This window comes from Fundulus heteroclitus, unplaced genomic scaffold (genome assembly GCF_011125445.2).
Source record: "Fundulus heteroclitus isolate FHET01 unplaced genomic scaffold, MU-UCD_Fhet_4.1 scaffold_198, whole genome shotgun sequence".
NCBI classification, from domain to species: domain Eukaryota; kingdom Metazoa; phylum Chordata; class Actinopteri; order Cyprinodontiformes; family Fundulidae; genus Fundulus; species Fundulus heteroclitus.
In genome coordinates, this window is record NW_023396609.1 from 79,247 (window position 1) to 102,684 (window position 23,438).

Here is a 23,438-nt window from a genome sequence, read left to right on the forward strand (position 1 = left end):
CCACAAGTTCCTCATAATGCCTGTAAGGGTCTAACGTTTTCTCCAAAATCATAAGAGGTGACAACAAAATGTTTCATATTATGTTAAGGGGTCACATGTGCTATAACCAGAATAAATATTTCATAATTTTACTGTAGATTTTTGGAGAAAAACACTAAGTCAAATTTATTTGTCTCTTTCAGGAATTTATTTCTCCAAAATCATAAAAAGGTGAAAATTAGGGCAGAGAATCCCATTAGACTGTATACACAGATGGGGCCTGTGCTCTTGGCAGGTCGACTAATGTGATGTAAAATCATAAAGGGAGCCATAATTGGGAGTTAATGTTTCTCTATTTATTGTGGAACTTTAGTGTGCAGAGGACTTTGGACTTAGTCTCTGTCAAAGTTTAAAATAAGTGAAAATTTCAAGTGTGCTTATCAAAAAAAATACAACAGACCCGGTCAGACTAAAGTGAAAATCACCAACCAAAATCATGCAGTAAAGCAACATTGGCAGGGTTGTTGTTTGTGATTTTTCAATACTTTTCCTGAAAAACATTCAAAAGTCTGGATCAGAACCCTCTTCAATGCAGAGTGCCAGTCCCGCATGCTGCTCTGAGGTACAGGGTGGTACTAAAGTGAGTCCTGCAGACTGACCAGTCCATCTGCATACTGGAATTTATCACTGTTTTCGTATTCCAGCATGTCCAGGGCAACCTCACAACTTTCCTTCACTACACGTTCTTGGTCTCTAAGGTGACTCTGCAGCACAGCCAGACACTCCTCTTTTCCAATGGAGCCAAGCGCCTCTGCGGCCTCGTGTCGGACCATGGGGTTCTCCTTAGAACGTTCCAGAGCAGCCCGCAGTGCTGGTATGGCTGCCGGGTGTTGCATCTGACCCAGAACATAGCCAATCTCATGACGGAACAGGGCACTGGAGCACTGCAAACCTGGTGACAAAGATGTGACGGCTTAGTTACAGAGTACCTGATGTTATCTTGTGTTGAAACATAGGATGATCTAGGCTTAATTATAGGCTTCAGTAGTGCCTATATCCTACCATCTCCCAGGGCAACCACCGCCTCCTCTGTGCCCAGGTTGCGCAGAGCAAACATGGCTCGGTAGCGTTCGAACAGCGGTAAACTCTCATCTAGCAGCACTGAGCGCAGCTCTGGAACACTCATCCTTGGTGCTGGAGGAGCAGGGTCTACAGAGCAGTACGGGTTATTGTCTATGCTGCCATCCTCCAGCTGGGTCTCTCCGCCACTAAGAAGCCATTCCAGACGACGAACCGCCAACTGACACGTCTCTGCAACCTGAACATCAGAAGGAAAAAGGGTGAGAAGAAAAGCAGCTTTGTGATTAGGCTTCTGCGTAGACATTCAGAGGCTAGTGTGTTTAGATAAATTCAGCTTTAAAAGACCACAAACAAACTAAATATTGACCTTTTGCTACATTTCAGAATTATTTCATTTGACCATTTAGTACTGCTATTACATCAAGAAATCTTTTTACCGTCTCTTCAAACTAATGATGCAGCATTAGCGTCGCCTAAATTTTCTCCAATTGAATAAAAACAAAACTGAAGTAATAATCTTTGGACCAATAGAGGAGAGATCAAAAGTTAGCACACAGCTTCAGTCGCTTCAACTAAAAACCACTAATCAGGCCCGAAATCTGGGTGTAGTGATGGACTCAGACCTGAACCTCCAAAAGCACCTAAAGACAATTACAAGGTCGGCTTTCTATCACCTGAAGAACATTTCTAGGATTAAAGGACTAAAGTCTCAGCAGGATCTGGAAAAACTAATCCATGCGTTTATTTTTAGTAGAATTGATTACTGCAACGGTGTTTTTACAGGTCTGCCTAAAAAGTGGATCAGACAGCTGCAGCTGATCCAGAACGCTGCTGCCCGCGTCCTCACTAACACTAAGAAAGTAGAGCACATAACCCCAGTTCTAAAGTCCTTCCACTGGCTCCCTGTATCTCAGAGAATAGACTTTAAAATACTTCTGTTAGTCTATAAATCCCTAAATGGCTTAGCACCTAAATACATCACAGACTTGTTATCAGCATATAAACCCTCCAGACCACTCAGGTCTTCTGGCTCCAGCCTACTCTGCATACCTAGAACCAGAACTAAACATGGAGAAGCAGCATTTAGTTCCTATGCTCCACTTATCTGGAACAAACTTCCAAAAAACTGTAAAAGTGCGGAAAGCCTGAGTTCCTTTAAATCGAGATTAAAAACACATTTGTTTAAAATTGCCTTCAACTGTTCTAGTTAACTGAATCACCACTTTTTTGTTCTATTTTCTATCTATATTTTATTCCTACTTGCTTTATTTCTGTTTTATTTTGCTATATTTTAATCATGTAAAGCACTTTGCATTGTCTTTGTACTGAATTGTGCTATATAAATAAATTTGCCTTGCCTTGCCTTGCCTAAAGCTCCTTTCCACATTTCGAGGCAGGTCTGTATTTAATTAGACTAACTTGGAAGAGCCTAGGGTTGTCAAAAGTATTGGTACTCTAAAAAGTATCTCTACTCAAAGACTGTATCTGGATACAATACTAATTTGGTATGGCATCAATACTAAATATTTTACCATACGAGGCAAACGAAGAAGGAAAACCCAAAGATCTTGACAAGCCTGTGTGCAAACAGTGCTCTAGAGTGGAAGCAATGAAGTCAAGCACCACAACAAACTTGGCCAAACATCTCAAAGACTACCACCCTGGCCTTCATGATCAACTCCAACAGGTTATTGAAGAAATGTTCCATTTAGAATTTAATACAATAAAGATATCACTGATGTAATGATGCGGCCAGTGGTCTGCGTTAATGTCGTGGTGTTAGCTGTGGCTAGCATGCTACTAAGCATGTGTTATGTTTGGGTTATTCATTTAGCATTTATTTGCACACTTATTTAAAGCATGTTGCATGTAAAGAGCCTGGAGATGACGTGTTGTAAATTGGCGCAATATAAACGGAACTGAATTGAATGTTGAGATTGAAAAAGGTGATTTGTTCGTGTTACTAACATATTTTTATGCCTTTAATTATCTGTAATGTTTTTCATTTCTCTGTTGGATTGAAAATTGTATCGGGCAGCGTTTGTATCATGACAAGCTTATAAGAGCTTGTTGGATTTGTGCTCCTACCTCTATGACGGGATCCAGACTGTACTCTTTCAGCAGGTCCACCACCGCCGAGTCACCAATAGCTCCAAGGGCCTCCCCTACAGACAATATGCAACACAGCCCACTCATTGTTTCATTTCCTCTCATATTCATCCATGCCCTGAACACAGGTACTCTGTGCTGTGTGAGACAGATCAGCTGCACCTGCATGCAGTGGGTGGAGGGCAGGTTAGCGGACAGAAACACTGCTGCACCTCGTTTAATGCTGCTGATACGTCTGAACGGGGATCAGAGCACAGCAGCAGTTACAGTCAGTAGCTCAAAGAAAGTTTTTTTTAGGGCTTGGCCTTTTTCTTAAAGCAGTAGAGACCTTCAATACAAAAAATGTGTAAAAAGGGAATTTTTCATAAAAGGTTACCTTTAAATACTGACCAAAAGCTTTCTGTACATAGGCAAGCTTAACTGGAATAACAGTGCAATACTTTTTATTTTATTTTTGCCTTTCTGATAAGTTCATAGCCGTTTGCTTTAGAGGTAAACCTTAGATTAGCTTGCTATTCATTACTACTTCAGTGTGTGACCCAGTCTGTGTTTCTGCCACTGTCATGCCTGAATTTCCCCACTGAGAGACAAGAAAAGTATTTTTTATCTTTATACACAAGGCCCCAGACCCGGATTTACACTAAAACTTGTTATGCATGTGCCAGATGACTGTCTTGAAACATTTTAGTACAGATGGGGTCTTTCCCTGTTCCCTCAGTAGTAAGTTTGTAGTATCAACCTTAAATTTGACCATCAAATGGATGCAGGTTATGGCACGCTAAATCTAAAATTCCCAGATAAACTGTGTTGTCTTGTCTCCTGTTTTCCCAAAGAGGGAAATGACTCTTATTTTCTTAGTTTGATGGTAACATAGCTTTTCTTACAGGGGAAGTCTGGTCAACAAGGAAAAATCAGAGGATCATTAGCTATAACTACAACAAATGTGTTCATGGTTATTTAATGAATTTAGCGTTAATCAATAAGAAAATAAAAAGCATAAATTGTCGTCTGAATCACTGTTTACGGGGGCGGCCATTATTGCCCAAATATGGGCAGTAATGGCCGGCTGACATCACATCCTGTGACGTCTTTGTGCGGCGAGGCACTGCACTTTACCAGCTAAATCAGTAGGAGCTGTTGGACAAAGCTGTGATCAACAAGTATTTCACATTTCCAGACGACTTCACCATTAAAATTCACCAGAGCTATTGTTGAAGCAACAATGCCCACGTGCATGGCTGTGGGATGTAACAATACATCGGGTAAAAGGTGAAAAAACTGTTTTTTTCACCTTTCCCATTCATCATCCACCATGGGCTGTTTTGCTGGATTACCACTGTGAAGAGGGAGGATTTGCCATCGTTCTTCTGGCCAGAGAGAAAACACGTCGTCTGTAGCCAACATTTGGATAAAGGATGTCTTCAAGATGACATGAGAGCGAGGATTTTAGGTAGGTTTTTCTTTTTTTAATGTAGAATTTACCGTAACATTTGTTAACCTGCCCAGAGCGGCGGAGGGATAGGACACACTTACAAAGTATGCTCACTGCTGCGAAGCCCACTTATTTTATGCAACTTATTTTTTTTAAAGTCGCCTGTAAATTTCATAAGTTGTGGGGTTGCAGTTTTTTTGGCCTTATTTCTTAAAGTGAAGTCGATTGTTTTGGCTCTGAACTAAGTGACGCTGAAATATCCCTCCGCCTCATAACGCTGCAGCTCATCCTGACAGCAGCTCATTCTGACAGCAGCTCATCCTGACAGCAGCTCATCCTGACAGCAGCTCATCCTGACAGCAGCTCATCCAGACAGCAGCTCATCCTGACAGCAGCTCATCCTGACAGCAGCTCATCCTGACAGCAGCTCATCCAGACAGCAGCTCATCCTGACAGCAGCTCATCCTGACAGCAGCTCATCCTGACAGCAGCTCATCCTGACAGCAGCTCATCCTGACAGCAGCTCATCCTGACAGCAGCTCATCCTGACAGCAGCTCATCCTGACAGCAGCTCATCCTGACAGCAGCTCATCCTGACAGCAGCTCATCCTGAAACTCAGAAATCTCTAAATACAATCTTGTGCCAGTTCCTGACGCTGAAAAAGAATCCTCACAGCATAATATTGCCACAACCATGCTTCACTACAGGGACTCATTGGCTAGTGTCTGGTTTCCTCCCAACATTCAGACCAAAGACTTCCATCTTTGTCCCTTCAGGCCAGAGAATTTAGTTTGTCATGGTCTGAGAGTCCTGCTGCTGCTTTTTGCTAAACTCCAGATGGGCTGCCATGGAGGGGCTTTCACCTTGCCACTGTACCATGGAGGTCTGCTTGGTGGATTGCTGCAGAGATGCTTGTCCTTCTGGAAGGTTCTCCTCTCTGACCAGAGGAGAGTTGGAGCTCCTCTGAGAGACCATGGGCTTGTTGTCCTCCTCCCAGATGGCTCAGTTCAGAGTCCTGCTGCTTCTCTTTGGGGACCCTTCCCCACATGTGGACCTTAAGACAATCCTGTCTTGGAGGTTGACTGACAATTCCTTTGGTATCATGCCTGACAGATGCATCAACTATGGGAGCTTATTTAGAAAGCTGTGCCTTTCCTAATCATGTCCATCATCTGAATGTCCCACGCTGAAGCAGTAGAACCACCTCAGGGATCATCAGTAGAAATAGTATCCAGCTCAGCTCAACTTTTTTCACAAAGTCATCAGGAGAGTAGAAGTTAGAGGACAGAGGAGAAGAAGTAACAGCGTTTGGATTAAGGCTGGAAACTAAATGTAAATGTGGAACACTGCAGCGCTGTGAGAACGTTCTAGATGAACTGCAAATGAGGGACAAACTATGCAGTTTATTGGATAGCAAGTGGTTCCATTAACATGTGGAGGAAGGACATGGGTTACCTGCTTCATGCCTGACCATGGGCTCCTGCTTGGTGTCTTTGAGAACAGCCGTGAGAACCGGGATGGCCCGTGTGTCCTGCATTTGTCCCAGGCAGTAGGCCAACTCGTGCTTCAGTAAGGCTGAATCATCAGTGAAGGCCTTGCTGATCCATTCTATAGCTTCAGAACCTGGGAGAGAACATTCACAGAACATCATCTTCATCCACCATGTTCTACACACTTCTGTTCCAAGCAACAGCGTGGGCTAGCACATACACCTGATTTAGAACCTGATCTACAACCTGCTGCTGCCCGCGTAAGACTAAGAACCTAGAGAACATGGACCCGGTTCTGAAGTCCTCACTAAGACTAAGAACGTAGAGAACATGGACCTGGTTCTGAAGTCCTTCCACTAAGACTAAGAACGTAGAGAACATGGACCCGGTTCTGAAGTCCTTCCACTAAGACTAAGAACGTAGAGAACATGGACCTGGTTCTGAAGTCCTCACTAAGACTAAGAACGTAGAGAACATGGACCCGGTTCTGAAGTCCTTCCATGGCTCCCTGGATCTCAGAGAATAGACTTTAAAATCCTTCTGTTAGTCTATAAATCCCTGAATTAGCACCTAAATCCATCACAGACTTGTTATCAGGGCATCAAACTGATAGTAGTAATAGACCCTTTTCCATTAGACCGTTAAAAAAAACCAAGCATGTCCTTAACTTGCTTAAGGGAGCCTGGGCCTTTGTTCAGTGGGTGGTGATGGGCGCTGCCTACAAGGCTAAACAGAACGTCACAAGGAGGACTAAGGAATAGTAAGGAGATGACTAGTTTACAAACCTACTGATTTTATACCCTTCATTTCTTTATCTAAAATGTTAGACATCAAAGTACACTTGATGTGTGCAGTTAGTCCATCAGGATTATGAGGCTATTCGCTGACAGGCTGCTCTCACCGGGGAGACTGCAGGGCAAACCCCGTGTTTCTACATAAACTAGGCAGCAAAAGTGAAAATCTTGCCTGGATGTTTTGGTGTTTTAGTCAATGACTGTTTTGCCACAGTTCTGTATTAGACTGATATTTTAGTACTAATGATCTAACAGAGGTCTTTCATTTTCCTTGTGCACAGTATACATTTACGTAAGACTGACTTCATCTAAAGCAGGGGTGTCAAACTCATTTTGGTTGAGGGGCCGCATACAGCTTTATCTGATCTCAAGAGGGCCACACGAGTAAACTCATTGCAAGATTAAATAGAACTAATAAATGTGGACTTGTTGTTGATTTTTATATTAAATTAATTTCACTTTTACACAATATATTATGATTAACCTCAGCGTTTTTAAGAAACGTATATGCAATTTCAACAATACTTTTACTCAGTTAAACATTTACTTGTGCATTATGCATAAGAAATGATCACAGTGATTATACAATGTTGAAAAACATTTATTCACATTTTTGGAACTTAAAAACACTGTCCTACATGACAAAATACATCAAACAGATAAAAATTAAGAAACGATTTAAATTTTTCCACACCTGAAGCTTAATCTGCTAATTAAAACACAGCGCCCCTCGTGGACAATATAGGAACTGCAGATTTTAAATTAAACGAAGTACATGTTTTTTTCAATAATTGTTTTATCATTCTCTTCCTTTTATCTCCTCTTTCTTTCACCTTTTGTTTTCTTCTTGTTCTTTCTTTCCTCTCCTACTTTCCCATTGTAGTGTCCATATCATTTGAAATATTCCCCACATGAATCATAATAAAACTATTCACATTCATAAATCAAGCAGAGCACTATACTGCTCCACTTATGAAAGTCAAATCTGATGAGCTGTTTTTGGCATTAAAAGGTATACTATGCAACCGGGGTTGATTTTCCAGCGAGGCTCCCCCCAGAGGGCGAAAGTAAAAGTGCACTGTCATAAAGATGCTCAGCTGTTCTGGTTCCTCCATCAAGTCAGGCGCGGTTGTTCTGAGCTTAGCAGACAGGAGAACGCAACGAAAAGTGGAAAAAACGGCAGTACAAACAATGACTAACAGTGAAGGTATGAACATCAGGGTTTTCCTGCAGCGCTATCTTGGCGAGGCGGCGGCCGCCGCCACCGCCGCCGCCTCGCCAGTTTTATTATTATTATTATTATTATTTTTTTTTTATGTTGCCGAGACGCTACCGCCACCGCCTCGCCAGTTTTATTATTATTATTATTTTTTTTTTTTTTTTTTTATGTTGGCGAGACGCTACCGCCACCGCCTCGCCAAGCCGCAGCGGTACCATCTCGCCAACATAAAAAAATAAAATAAATAAATAAATAAATAATAATAATAATAATAATAATAATAAAACTCAATATGCTTGCATGTTTATTTGACGTTAACACGCGGTTCTTTGTTGTTGCTTTTGCGCGTGCATATAGTGAATGGCAGGGCAAAAACACATGGAGTTCTCTCCGTAAAGCGAGACTACTGAGCCTGTGGGTGCGGGCCGAGGGCTCCTGCAATTGCAAGTGCGGTATTTCCCCCACAGACCACCAGGGCGGCCGAGAAAACCTTTGTTCAACCTGAAATGACTCATTTAATCATCCAAAACAGTATGGAACACATTAATTAACTGAAAAATGTTGCATAGTATGCCTTTAAGACAACAATTCTTATTGCCACATTGCCAGACAGGACACTGGACACATTATTTTTTTAATAATGATAATGCATTTAGCCACCGGGCCGGACTAAATTGTTCGGCGGGCCGGATCCGGATGGGATATTAATATTTGTGTTGACAGGTTCACTCATTACAACCAAACAAAAGTATTTTAAATAGGGATGGGAATGGAAAAGCGGTCCCTGTTCAGAAGCGGTTCCGTGTTTTCCCATTCCGTGGCACCGTTTGGCAGCTCGCTTAACGATTCTCTTTTCCATTCCCGGCAGCACCAGAGCCTAGAGCGCCGGCTGTGGGCAGCACGACTTACGTCACGTTTTTTACGCAACTTACGCAAGTTACGCACACGGCATTCAGTAAGCAAGTATGACGTGACCAGGCAAAAAAGCAAAGCAAAAAAATGGCGCCACACCAAGTAAAGAGATCCAAAGTTTGGCTTGATTTTAAGAACCAAAAAGATGGCAAGAAGGCGCTTTGCAATCATTGCAAAGCTACAATTTTAACCACGGGAGGAAATAGATCCAACAGGCAGAAACACCTGCGAGCACAACATGGCATACATTTTAATGAGTGCCGTATTTTTGATGCCTTCCGGACAGAGGCTAAAGTTTCTACCAGCATGGAAGGCAACTCTGGTGGTAAGTAGCTAGTTTTACATCACTGGCTGTGCTTAATATGGTCCCTAGTAAATCATATGCCATCTCTGGAAATAAACCTATTTCCTACCTCTCTTTGGGGTTATTAAGGGAGTGTGCCTTTCTCGTTAATCCAGCCCTTCATTGGTAGCATGTTTAATTGGAACTACTGGTAGCTGGAATTCTTACATGATTCTAGGCATTGCAATGGATGTAAGAAAACATGCTACGAAGTTGCTCCACAGTTCAGGGAGCGAGAGAAAGGTGACGCTTGTTTATTTAAATCAGGGGGAGATGAGTTTATTTTAGGGCTGTCAATCGATTAAAAAAATTAATTAATTACATACTCTGTAATTAATTAATCTAAATTAATCGCATATAATTTTTGCTGTGAAATTATTTTAAATATTTAAATTCAAATGATTCAATGTATAATCAGCATTAGATACATTAAAGTGCTGTTTTCAACAGCAGACAAACTGAACTAAACAGATGCCAATGTCAAACTGAACTCACGTCAACAGGAGACATTAACTGAAATAATAATAAAAAAGATAACCTGAATTTAACAAACGTCAACATATTCCATATTCCAATCTACTTTTTAGGCTAATTATACACAATTTAGACCTAGTGCTATTTTAACAAACAAGCATTTTATTAGTTGTTATCTCTTATCTGATGTATTTCTGATGTTTGGCACTTTGTTTTACCTCCTGTTAGTGTTCTTTAAATAATGATGACATTCATGATGATTATGATCAGAATAAACTTTTGCATCACCTCCCAGAAGCTGGAAAGAAAAGAGACAAAAACATTTTGTCTCCTTTTCACACCTCACTTAATAACTAATATTTTTGTCTAAATACTTTAGCCTAAATATTTTAGGCTAAAATATTACACTTTTTTATTTGTTTTTCTTCAATCCCATGGTTATGTTTAGTAGTTTCTGCCAAAGGCTGCAGCATTTTGATTTAATTCATCTGAATGCAGTATTTGCAAGCCATACTCTGATTGGATGGGGGAGGGGAAAAACTGCCTGTGATTGGCTTTAACAGCCGAGAGAGCGCACTGCTGGTGTTGAGCGTGGAATGAGCAGGTACGCGCGAGCAGAGATGGAGCTCACCGCGAGGACAGTGGGTTGAGAAGAGTTTTTCAGACCGTGCCAGACCGGTTCTGAGCGTTGAGAGTTGTTTCACTGTGCGCTTGGATTGGTTCCTGCGCGCTCAAACAGAAGGCACGAATATCGTTACACTGTTTCACAGAGTTGAGCGGCAGCGCTGTCTTCTTCTCTGTCTTCTCGCGCCTCCCCTGTGACTCTTTGGCGCCCCCCATGGGAGGCGCGCCTCACCGATTAATCTGCGTTATTTTTTTTTAATACGCTATTTTTTTTTTTAAATTAATTAATCGAAATTAACGCGTTATTTTGACAGCCCTAGTTTATTTCCCAAAATTGTACAGTAATGCTTTTTCATTAAACGGATGTCTTCTCCATTAGATTTAGATGACTGTGATGAGACGGGTAGCCTGGCAGCTCCCGTTCACTGCCTTCTGTTTTCGCTGAGGCAGCCAGAAATAAAATGGCCCAGGTAAAGGTAGACGACTGTCACCGAGCAATTACAAAGTTCATTGTTAAGGGTTTGCACTCATTTTCTACAGTAGAGGCCCCTGAATTTCGGTGGGTGAATGTGAGGCTGTTGTCAGATTGTCTAAATAAAATATTTTCTCCACATTAAACAGATAAACTCATTCATTGTCATATATTCTCTAGGGAAATGACTAAGGTTCTCAACCCAAAATACAAAGCCCCAAGCAGAGAAAGCCTAAGCAAGCATTTGATCCCTGCTTGGTATGATGTTGAAAAGGGAAATCTGATCTCTGAGCTGAAAACCGTGTTGAAGGCAGCTATCACGGCTGATGGATGGACAAGTTTTAGTCAGGATCATTATCTCACAGTTACTCTGCACTATGTGAGCAATGGCAAGGCAAAGGAAAGGTCCTAAAAAACCAAAGCTGTGTACCAAGCTGAGACAGGCTCAGCTGTAGCAGAGGAGATTGATGACATCCTAGAGGAATATGGAGTACGACAAAAGGTTGTGGCAGCAACTGTTGACAATGCAGCCAACATGGATGTAGCCATCAAACAGCTGAGCATCCTGAAATTTCCATGCTTTGCCCACACGCTCAATCTGGGAGCGCAGAAGCTGTACAATTGCACCACAATTTCAAATTGGGCAGCACGAGTTCGAGCAGTGATAGTTTGGATGAAGAGGTCACACATGGCAAAAGTTGTTCTAAAAGAGAAACAAGACCTAACATTGCATTATATTCATGAAAATATAGATGTATAGGTATGTGTACATAAATCATTAGATAATCCATATTTACATTGTGTGTATGTTAACCCTCAGAGCTGCCCAAGCACATGCTCCTCCTGGATGTAAGGACCAGGTGGTATTTCCTCTATTTGATGATGGAGAGATTCTGTGAGCAGTTCCCCGCTATCCAGGCTGCAGCCATAGACCCACGTATAAGGAAGTCCATGGAGAAGGAAAGGTGATATATATTTCATAGATACTATGGCTTAAACTTGTTTTAAATTGATTTTGTTGTTTATTTATGCTACATACATCCTTTTTCTGTTTTTATGTCATTTTTTAGAGGACTTAGGGAAAGCAGAGGCGTTTGTGCAGCTCATGCGGAAGCATTACACCTCCACACTGGCTGTCTCCAGTGAGAAAAGTCCAACCTGCGGGGAGATTTTGCCCATTTTGCAGAAGCTGGAGCAACAGTACACTGTGCAGGAAGGTAACTCTGCTTTCACAAGGAGCATCAAAGAGAACATTTGGAATGATCTCTGCAAACGCTACCAGGCAAGCACAGCTACATTTAATCTTATCTTGACACTTTAAGATAATTTGCATAATCCCATACAAAATGTGTAACGTGACCTTCCATGTGACATTATTCATTTAAGGGTGAAATGAAAGAACAGTAGTAAACTATTCAGGATGGTCTTATGCAGTGGTCCATTCATTCATCCTGTTTCTTGGTCTGTTTTCTGAGTTTACAGTGTGTTACCGCCATCTAACTGGCCATTTTTGTTAACGGCTGCCATTTTGTATCGGTTCCATTTCCTGCTGGGTTCTCTTTTGGCCATTAGTCTAATACCATCCTGTCCTCTTTTTTGAAATTGAAGGGAGCTGATATTCAGAGATTCCTGGAGGAAGCCACCATTCTGGATCCCAGATTTAAATACAAAGTGAAAAGTGATGAATTCTGGGACAGGATCAGGGACGCTGCAATCAAAGCGAATACAGTGGAAGCAACAGATGAATATTTTAATTTATTTCTGTTTCAATTCTGTTTCTCTTTTGATTGCATTTGATTCCATTGTGATTGACAACTTCTACGGCTCTGTGTGTTAAACGTTATTGATGTGTTTTAAACACAATGTTTACATCACTTCTCAAGCTCCCTGAAGAAGGCTGCAAAGATGGGGAGGAGGAAGAAGAAGAGAAAGAGGACTATGTAAGTTGGCTCATTTATTTGTAATGACCTTTGGATGCTGTTCTGTCATGATTATTGATTTATATATATATTATTTATTTATTATTTTACATCATGCTCAGGCACTGCCACCACCATCAAAAAAAGACAGCCTTGGAAGAACTATTCGAGGAGGAAGACAACGAGCTGCGGTCACTTTGTGAATCACAGCCCCATCTTTCCTTAGCCCAGAGGGTAGATCAGGAAACCCAGCTCTATAAAAGCTTTCCCTCCATCCCCTGCAGGGATAGCGCCACACTGTGGTGGTGGTGGAACAAGCAGGATACGCTGCCCTTGCTATCTGGACTGGCTGAAAACTACCTGTGTGTGCAGGCTTCCTCCAGCCCATGTGACAGGGTGTTCTCCACAGCTGGAGACACATTAAGCCCCGAAAGATCCCGTATCCTGCCAGAAAAAGCACATATGCTCATCTTTCTGCAAAACAACTGGTCATTTTCTCTACTACTATTTTATAATTAGTATTTTTTTATTATTTAAAATTGGTTATTATCACATTATTGGTTATTAAGTTTGTTCTTGTTTTCATTTTTCATTTAAACACAGATGTTACTCCAGTTTCACATTTCCTGTGGACATCTTGATCTTGTTCAGTTTGTAAGATTGTGTAATAGTTAAGTAAACAAAGTTAATGCTGATCATCAAACTGTTTGTTCTCCTTTTTACCCCAAATTGGAGTCGAAAAAAGAATCGATAAGGAATCAAATCGTTTCACAGAATTGCAAAGGGAATCGGAATGGTGAAAGTCTTTTCAATTCCCAACCCTAACTTTAAATCAGCGCTGAATGTCAGCTAGCATAGCGCTACTAGCTTCCTGGGTAACATTAGTGCCACCACCGAGTCAACACAACTACGGTTCATTTTAAATATGTTTGTTTTTGTTTCGTTCCGCCATTGTTCAATAGGGCTATGGGCGTTATTACAGCATTAATATGGAACATTAATGTCGATTTCACGGTGCTTGTGTAATGTTAGGATTAAACTCAATCTGATGTAAACATTGCCCACAGCAAGTGCCCGACACGTCATTTCCGGTCGATGGTTATTAACTTGGTGGGTTAATAGACAACCGGAAGCTGCATCTGAAAGGGCTGGGGCACTTCCTGTTTTGGTGACGGATTCAAGAACTCTGAAAATGTCTCTCCTCCTCCGGTCCTCTTCATCATCCTTACTTCATTTGCCAGCACTTTTGTCGCTGATGCGGAGGAAATCGCAGCGGCGAATTCGCCCACCAACAAATCTGTGAAAGGATACAAGTTCTTCCACGAAGAATATATCCACAGCTATCAAAATAAAAAAAAGACATAGCTTAGCGAGCTAACCGCTAGCTGCAAGATTTGAACTTCACAAACATCGCAATGAAGCCTAACTTAGTTTGCTAAATTACGTGGAATATTGGAGACAGACAGTTTAAACTCCGTCCGTCCGTCCGTCTTCTTCCTCTTATCCGGGGTCGGGTCGCGGGGGTAGCAGCTTCAGTAGGGAGGCCCAGACGTCCCTCTCCCCAGCCACTTGGGCCAGCTCCTCAGGAGGAATCCCAAGGCGTTCCCAGGCCAGCAGGGAGACATAGTCCCTCCAGCGTGTCCTGGGTCTTCCCCTGGGCCTCCTCCCAGTGGGACGTGCCCGGAACACCTCACCAGGGAGGCGTCCAGGAGGCATCCTGACCAGATGCCCGAGCCACCTCAACTGGCTCCTCTGGACGTGGAGGAGCAGCGGCTCTACTCTGAGTCCTCCCCGGATGACTGAGCTCCTCACCCTATCTCTAAGGGAGAGCCCAGACACACTACGGAGAAAACTCATTTCAGCCGCTTGGATCCGGGATCTCGTTCTTTCGGTCACGACCCAAAGCTCATGACCATAGATGAGGGTAGGAACGTAGATCGTCCGGTAAATCGAGAGCTTCTCCTTTTGGCTCAGCTCTCTCTTCACCACAACGGATCGGTACAGCGCCCGCTTCACAGCAGACGCTGCACCAATCCGCCTGTCGATCTCCCGCTCCATCTTCCCCTCATTTGTGAACAAGACCCCAAGATACTTGAACTCCTCCACTAGGGGGCAGGACATCCTCCCCAACCCGGAGAAGGCACTCTACCCTTTTCCAGTTCAAGACCATGGTCTCAGATTTGGAGGCACTGATTTTCATCCCGGCCGCTTCGCACTCGGCTGCGAACCGCTCCAGTGAGAGCTGTAGATCACGCCCTGATGAAGCCAATAGGAGCACGTCATCCGCGAATAGCAGAGACGCAATCCTAAGGCCACCAAAACGGATCCCCTCAACACCTTGGCTGCGCCTAGAAATTCTGTCCATAAAAGTTATGAACAGAATCGGTGACAAAGGGCAACCTTGGCGGAGTCCAACTCTCACCGGAAACGAGTCCAACTTACAGCCACAGTTTAAACTTTTCAATTCTATTTTGACATTCTGAAACGTATTTGCCAGAAGAGTTTGTTAAAAACAGCAGGCTAGAATGTTATGTTAGTTCTGAGATTCTAGATGATGCTTGATGTTGAAACTATGCTTTACTTCTGCATGCCTGTAGTGTCAAATATTGTAGAGGGACAGGTAGTTTTTAGAGCTAGATGCTTCAGATCCATGGAGAAAAATGAGGAACCGCACAAGCTGCAGGTTTGAAACAGTCAGAAAGCCGGTTGGCTCTTGTTTGTTAGTTTGAGTTCCTGTTCATATCTGACGGCTGAAGAACTTTCACGTACGACTTCTGGACAACTCAGAGCTTATCATAACGTCTTCCTGTTCAGTGGTTACTATCTTTTTTACTGATCCTGTTGCAACATAATCTGTGTTTTTTTTCTGCTGTTGTTGAACCTTACCTTCAAACTAGAATCTATTACGTGTTTAAAGCTAAACATGCTATATGTATTGATGCATGCTAAAACACCTGTCTGCTTTAGATATCACTGGGTGTTGGAAAAGAAAAGGCAGAATTACTGGATTATTCCTGTAGCTGTGCAGTAAAGGTTTTTGCAATCATGTAGTTGCACTTCTTCACCAGACTGCACACTACTCTCAGCTCCAGCTGCCAACAGTTCCTGCTGCACTGGCCTGCACTAGTGAGTTACAAAGAAAAAAACACATTGTCCTATGGTATGTGATATCCTACCATATACTAAATTACATATACTGTCATGTATATGATCTTAAAATAACAGTACTATAGTTATGGAAACAATTTATTCCTCCTTTGATTGTGTCACGTAGTCGTTTAAGTTCCTTTCCCACCAGTATTTTATAAGTGCCATATAAAATATGTTGTAATCTCAATGTTACTTGTGTCAAATATAATTCTCTCAATTTTTTTGGAAAATTTATTTTTTGTAGGTAGTGAAAAAAATACAGGCTCAACTGCTATCAATTAGTTTTATTTGCAAGTTGGGTAAAAATCTAAACTGTGCCAAATCAGTCCCATTATGTCCAAACAAATTGCTCCCCCATTCCTTTATTGGTTCTTTAATTTGACATATCTTTCTGTGTATTTCTTGTAAATTTCATTTGACTTTAAGAAGAACTTGGTGTTGACCATCTTTTTATGCATCTTAAGTTGTATATGTAGGAGTGGTCTGAAAGCCTCAGTTGGAGGAAATGGCCTCCATTTGTACTTGAAACAGTGAAAAAGCTAGAGCCCCCCCCCCTTAAAATTTGACAGATCCTGAACTACAGTCTAAATGTCTGGGGAGAACCCTGTTAAACATTAAATAGATTGAAACAGCACAACACCCCAGTCATATATTATTAAAATGTCTTCACTGAGAACAACGTGGGACTAAAACCAGGAGCACAAGCTTGGCGAACAAAGCTTATTCTGATTTGACACTTTGAGTTTTAAATAAAAACAAAGAAGAAGGTTTACCTCCCAGGTTCCTCAGGGTGAATAGAGCTCTGAAGCGCCGAGTCAAGTCCAGACCTGGGTTGACCAGAACCCTGCCTACAGCTGCTACCTGCTCCACAGCAGCCATCCTGTGACAGAACCACACATTATCATGACTGGACACAATGTCTGGCAGTGATCAGACAGTTTGAAGCCTGTGACCAGAACTTCAAGCAGTTCTGATCAAAAGGCTCAGATCTTTAACAATCAATTACGTTTGGGACGTTGCTGCATCCAACTGGCTCACAACATATTTCAAATTAGGGTTAAATATCCAATATCCATTCCAAAAGCATCTTCACTGTTAACACTCTGAACCATTTCAACACCATCATTTCCCCCATGTCACTGTTATAAGGCTTTTCCAAATATTGCTGCCAATAAGATTACACTTCTATGCATACACTTAACATTGAAGCATGTTAATAGGAGGAAACAAAAACACGTGATCACATTATGTCCTTACACAAGAAAATCCATTTGTCACAGTTTGAGAAGATTCGATTACAATGACTGCGAACACTTTTGGCTCTTAGTTAATGACCAGCAGGCCGTCGCTGGAAGGCTTTGACGCTTCTTCAGCATTCACCCGCTTATCGTTACTCCAGAACACTCGACAACACAATTCAACCAGTAACTAGAATTTTACGCCTTACTTTATTAAAACTTAACATGATTCTAGAGCCACGTGTCAGCTACCACAGCCCAGTAGTCTGTTACCGCGAACACACACTTAGGAAGGCACAAGGTGACAGAGAGCCGCTGCTAAACTGAACCCAGACCCAAACATTAACCACATACAACACCAACCTGCTAAAGAAGCTTCCTCCTCTCTCTTTACTACCTGGACATGAACTAAGAACCACCAGCAGCTGTCACAGCCTGAAAACTAGCAGCGCTGCGGGCAGCGGGCGGGCCGGCTGCCGCTTCTTCTGCCGAACGGTTAATGGCGGATGGCAAACAACTTCAATGTCCATTACCGCCACCTACTGGTGTGGAATGTGCAACAAAATGCCTGTTTTTTAGCTAATGTATTTACTTGCTATGCTGTTTTACACAGATCATTATTTTATACTAGAATATTTTAACTACTATTTCTAAACTGCTATGTATTATTTAGAAAACTATTCCCTTTCCGTCCTTATTTCATAAATACACCACATCCCTTTTTATTCCAGATTCCAGAGGAAAGACGCACTCAAAAACAGCTGGATCTAGATCAGACAATAGTTAGGCTGGAAGGTCGGTTTAGGAGATGTGGCAGTAGCTCCTTGGCTAAACAGCTAGACGCAGCATGTTTGTAACCAGGAAAGCAGAAACACAGGACGAGAGCGACATTTCTTTGTGGGATAAAAGTAGCATCTTTATCAGATACACAGAAGGCGGAGCTAAGCAGCCTATGGCAAGAGTGCGCGTGTTTCTGGACTCTGGGACCACAGACATGAATACGTAGACGCCCCGTCCTCGGGTGAGAGGCGTGCCGACAGAGCGGCCATCTTAGGTCAGACCAAGCGGCAGTCAGACAGAATACAAGTCAGTTCAGGTAAGTGGTACTTTATGTTTTCAGACGCTCTGAATCTGATGAATTCTCAACCGATGTCCAGATAAATTAGCTGACTGAAGACGTCACCCCATTAGGGGCAACGTGGGACCAATTGATTGAATTAAATGATTGATTGTCTTACTTAATAAATAATTTCGATTTTGTATTGACAGTTAGCAAACTTCCAGAGCTCCGTCCGAGGATGCCCGACTTTTGCTCAGCTTATGGGTGCGGAAATAAAAGGGCATTACAAACCAGATCCCGGGGAATTACCTTCCACAAGTAAGATTTTATGATAGTTAATCCTCATGCTTTACACTTACAGTTTTTTCCGGCATAAACACATTTTGTGCTAATGGGTAGCAGGGATGGAAGCAGAGAAAAGTACATTAGACACCTTGATTTCTAAAAGATCTGACTGAGGTCAGAACAAGTGTAAATAAACCATTCAGACAGTCATTAACCAAAGTGTGCACCCATTAGAAAATGCCTGTCTAAATGAAATAACTCAAACTGTAATATAATATAAAGAAAGAAAGAAAGACTACTAACACGATGTGGTGGTGGGAGGATCATCCACCACAATGAGTTAGAGATAATCCCCTTCAATGATGTAAAAGCGAGCACTGTTGTAGTAGCAGTAGTAGTTTGAAGGAATAATATGAGAGGGATGGGTTTCTATTACATGTAGTGACATTTTAATATCACTCTATCTGGCTACTTCTTTCACTCCAGGTTTCCCAAAGACACTACTCTAAGAAAAAAGTGGGAGCTGGCCGTGCGACGGGATGGTTTTGTTGCAACAGATCGTTCCATGTTGTGCAGTGAGCACTTCAAGGACGAGGACTTCGACCGCACAGGACAGATTGTGCGGCTTAGACTGAATGTCATACCATCTATTTTCAATTTTCCAACTTCTCTCCAAAAAGTATGTTTCTCCTGTTGCTTTGTATGCTATGTATATATTAGTCAAATAATTACTGGAAGGTGTTTGGTCCCGCTGCTTTGTGTTCCTGTCTAATGGTTTAGACTTAAATTACTGTGTACCTTGTAACACGACTTTTTAAACTTGAGTTTTACTTTTGTGTGTCTTGTATTGTATTATAGCAAGAAGTAAAGAGGAGCACCCGTACTGCAAAGAAAGCAGAGGAGAGCCTGGCTATGGATTTAACTCAGTTTTCAAATAAAGATGAACCTCAGAAAAATCTTGTAAGTATTTAAATGTCTTTTTCTCAAAAGGATGACACAATCAACAGTTCTAACAAAGTTATGCACACATACTAAATGTTTGCTTCCCTCTTTCTGCTAGGACCACAACTATGCATTGCCGACTTCCCCCACTGCTCTGAAGGCAAAGCTTAGTGAGGCCTGGGCAAGAGTGGAAAGCCTTGAGCGGGAGAAGCGGAATGCTAAGATCCGAGAGCTGAGGGCTAAGAAAAATATGGGTTCGGTTCTGCAGGATCTGAGGGAGAAGAACCTTATCAATGAAAATCTTCAAGATAAACTGGAATGTTACTCAGGTAAATTGTTAATAATATTTGGAAATATGGTATACCTTTATATTAATGCTTTAGGCTAAGCCTGTTGGACGTTATGTGAAGGGAACTTCCTAATAGATTAATGCCAAATTAATTTCAGATGTCCCAATAGAGCTATTCTCAAAGAAGAGCCACGAGTACACAAAAGCACAGAGAGAGTTTGCCCTCACTCTCCACCTTCATGGACCAAAGGCTTACAGCTACCTGAAAGAGTCTTTACATTTTCACCTTCCACATCCACATACATTGCAAAGGTATTTGTCAGTTTGTCCAGCTGTCAGTATTAATGAATGATATCTAAAAATAATTTCAGACTATTGATAGATGGAAATATTTGCAACAAGAACTTGTAGCAGTTAAACCTTGGCCTTATTTCTGTTTTTCTACATTTGATCTAATCTTACTTAGGTGGTTGACTTCTGTTGATGCCAAACCCGGCCTCAATAAGATGATGCTTGACATGTTGGGGAGAAGATGCACAGTGGACCATGCTAAATATGGATGGGTCACTCTCACGTTGGATGCTATGGCTATCAAAAAGCATATCCAATACAATCCTCAAACTCAGACCATGTCTGGATTTGTGGATATGGGGGATGGACTTAATGAGACAGACGTTGCATCTGAGGCCCTTGTATTTATGGTGGTTGGTTTACAGGGGCATTGGAAAGCTCCAATTGCGTATTACCTGACGAGTTCTCTCTCACCTGAAACTCAGAAGGTCTTAGTTTTGGATGCTTTGGAGGAGCTTAATTTACGTGGGATAAGAGTGGTGTGCATCACGATGGATGGGCATGCAACCAACCTGAGCATGTGCAACCAGCTTGGCTGTGAAATCAAAGGAAACCCTCATCTGCCCTTAAAAACAACTTTTCCTCATCCAGTGACTGGTCAGCGGGTGTTTGTGATGCTGGATGCCTGTCACATGCTTAAACTAGCACGCAACATGTTGCAGGTAAGCTCTGATTACTATCTCAGCTTATTCTTTCTAAAATTACATTTGATAATTGTGATATTTATTTAGATGTCTTAATTGTACTACAGCAGTTTTCTGCTTGTGCAAAATGTATTAAAAATATTTTGATTCCGAAGGCATACAGTCCAATAAGGAGCACTATGGGCCCCATCACTTGGATGCACATTGTTCATCTCAATGATGTCCAGAGCAGAGACGGTCTTCATGCTGCAAACAAAATTAGCGACAAGCATGTCCGCTTTTATAATGCAAAGATGAAGGTGTCTCTTGCTGCACAAACGCTAAGTCGTTCAGTAGCTGTTGCTCTACGCACTCTGAGAGACCTAGGCTACTCATGCTTTAAAGACTGTGAAGCAACCGCTGGATTCATTGAGGTAATAGAAGTAGTGATAGAAATGACTTTAAGACATGCATAAATGTTGTGAATGAAATACATTGCATAATTATTAATTTAATATTAAACATGTTGATTATCATAGATGCTGTATAAAAGAGCAACATGAGTACAATTAATGCATTCTCAGTTGGTGTCCATATTTATTTTCAGATTATTGACAGGCTGTTTGACATCTTGAATAGCCGCAATCCCCGTGCCAAAGGGTTTAAAGCTCCCCTTGGAGCTCTGAACTGGCCGGAGACAGTGACCTTCTTGCTTAGAGCAAGGGAGTACTTGATCAGTCTTGCAGTGAAAGATGGCTCACCAGTTCATCGATCAAAGAGGTTTTTTTAATAGCGTGAAAATTCTGTTACACGAGTTCATTTGATATTCTGTTCCCAGTTGATGCATTAAGTTCATAAGATGCTTTGTTCTCTGGGTTGATTTGTTCACAACCTGCTGTAGGGCTGGGCGATGTATTGATATAAAACATATATAGAAATATTTTTAAGTGAGATATGTAATTGGACAATATCGCATATAAAGATATACATAGTTAATTATTTGTTTTGTCTTTATATATAAATGCTGCCATTACTAGGGTTTGTCATACATATTGGGATATGACTTTTATTTTCCATATTGCCCAGCTCTAACCTGCTGCTGTAAAGAAATTATTCTTTTTTTTTTTCTTGTGTCACTGTTTCCTGCCTTTTTTATGTTTGAGTAATGTGTTCAGTGTTTGTTTAGGTTGTACAAGTATCGATATGTACTGTAGCAGGTAAGATTGCATCTTTTGTGGCTTATATCTCAGTGTACTCCTCCAGTCTTTTTTCCTTAATCATTAAGGTTTTTGACAGATATGATACAGTTATTTATTAACTTGGGTATCTGTCTAAACCTTTCATTGTGCTTTTAAATATTCTTGTTCATGTGATTATTAGGATTATTAATTTCCACTCTTGGCCAAATGTGTTATTTGGATGCATTTTTTCCTATTCGAATTCACATGTTTTACAGGTCTCAGGTGTATCAAAAAGGTAAGTACAACACCAAAAAGGTATGTACAACACCATGTTAACCTTGCACTGGTGTCATTGATTGTTCTTGTGTTAAAGCAGTTCTGTTCAGCATCTTAAAGGAAATACATTTTTATTGCTAGGCATCTATTGAGGCACCTCTGGTAGATGCTTCCATGATATTCTGATTATATAACTATTTTCATTGTAACCCTAATAAGAAGCATAAAGCATTTTTTTCTGCAATTTCTTGGTGAAATTCACATTGATTGGATACCACTGAGGGAAAATACCTTTGATAAAAGGTTTCCCCTTTGTGTCTCGCATCTGAAATATATGGTGGACAAATAAATGTACCACGGTTCATGAACAAAACTGTCAAGTGCTTACTTGAAGCTCCGTGCATGATAAGGGTATTTAGACATATTTCTTTACAGGTTCCTGTCTGTAATCGGCTTTGTCGCCAACATCGACACATTGATGCTGATGATTCCAGAGCTACTCCCAGTCCAGCAGTACATTTGTACATACAGATTTAGCCAGGATCACTTGGAATTGCTCTTTAATTCCATCAGAGCATCAGGTTTGTATGTTTGCTCCCAGATAGTTTTCCTGTTACAGTCCTTAAATGTTTATTAAACACCGGTCTGCATGGTACATTTATATACTGTATATGTGTTTTATCTCTTATAGGTGGATGGAACAATAATCCATCTGCCAACCAGTTTAAGGGCATTTTCCGGCATCTCATGGTTCGGTGTGGTGTCTCACCGAGTGGGTCAGGCAACGTAGCCGTCCAGGATGACACAGTCTCACTGTCTGCTGTGGAGATGTCTGCTTCAGAAACTGCAGAGGAGCTCCCATCTCCATTTGTAAACACTCTAGCTGTTGTGCGTGACCACAGCTACCTCCCTACTCGTTTTGGTAGTCTTGTGGACAATGCACTGGTATACATTGCAGGGTTTGTTGTACGCCATGTCTTGAAAAGGCTCTCCTGTGATGTGTGCCGTTGCAGTCTAGCAACAGATGTCATGCCAACATCATTTGACCAGAGTCATCATCTTCTCAGTCTGAAAAATCGCGGTGGGTTGGTGATTCCATCCAAAGGCACAGTGAGGGTGGTCAGAGAATCGGAACGAGTTATTCGCCAGTTCCCATCCAAGCAAGCTCTGAAAGTCGCTGTGGTCACCCACATAG

The 23,438-nt window shown here is 41.7% G+C and overlaps 1 protein-coding gene across 3 annotated transcripts; it reads right to left on the reverse strand.

Annotated features, from left to right (window-relative positions):
- Window positions 1-164: 164 nt before the first annotated feature.
- On the reverse strand, window positions 165-17,774 carry LOC105921739 (deoxyhypusine hydroxylase/monooxygenase). 3 transcript variants are annotated; one of them, XM_036129666.1, is made up of 7 exons: window positions 17,600-17,774; window positions 16,772-16,878; window positions 13,209-13,292; window positions 6,057-6,224; window positions 3,148-3,224; window positions 1,042-1,297; window positions 165-931 (listed from the first exon to the last, which is right to left on the reverse strand). In XM_036129666.1, exons 2-7 carry the CDS (start codon window positions 16,875-16,877, stop codon window positions 615-617), a joined length of 1,008 nt encoding a protein of 335 aa, XP_035985559.1. In that variant the 5' UTR covers window position 16,878; window positions 17,600-17,774; the 3' UTR covers window positions 165-614. The 3 variants fall into 3 exon arrangements, with proteins under 3 accessions (XP_035985559.1, XP_035985560.1, XP_035985561.1); XM_036129667.1 differs by lacking the exon at window positions 13,209-13,292 and having other exon boundaries at window positions 17,600-17,749; XM_036129668.1 differs by lacking the exons at window positions 6,057-6,224; window positions 13,209-13,292 and having other exon boundaries at window positions 17,600-17,767.
- Between the last annotated feature and the right edge of the window lie 5,664 nt (window positions 17,775-23,438).

What these genes read in the sequence shown, in the direction of transcription:
- LOC105921739 (XM_036129666.1), bottom strand. Translation starts at nt 16,877, where the DNA reads ATGGCTGCTGTGGAGCAGGTAGCAGCTGTAGGCAGGGTTCTGGTCAAC. An exon ending in CACCCTGAGGAACCTGGGAG is followed by an intron (nt 13,293 to 16,771) that starts GTAAACCTTCTT and finishes TTTTTCTGGCAG; the next exon opens with GATACGGGATCTTTCGGGGC. An exon ending in GAGGAAGCCTGCACACACAG is followed by an intron (nt 6,225 to 13,208) that starts GTAGTTTTCAGC and finishes GTTCTCTCCCAG; the next exon opens with GTTCTGAAGCTATAGAATGG.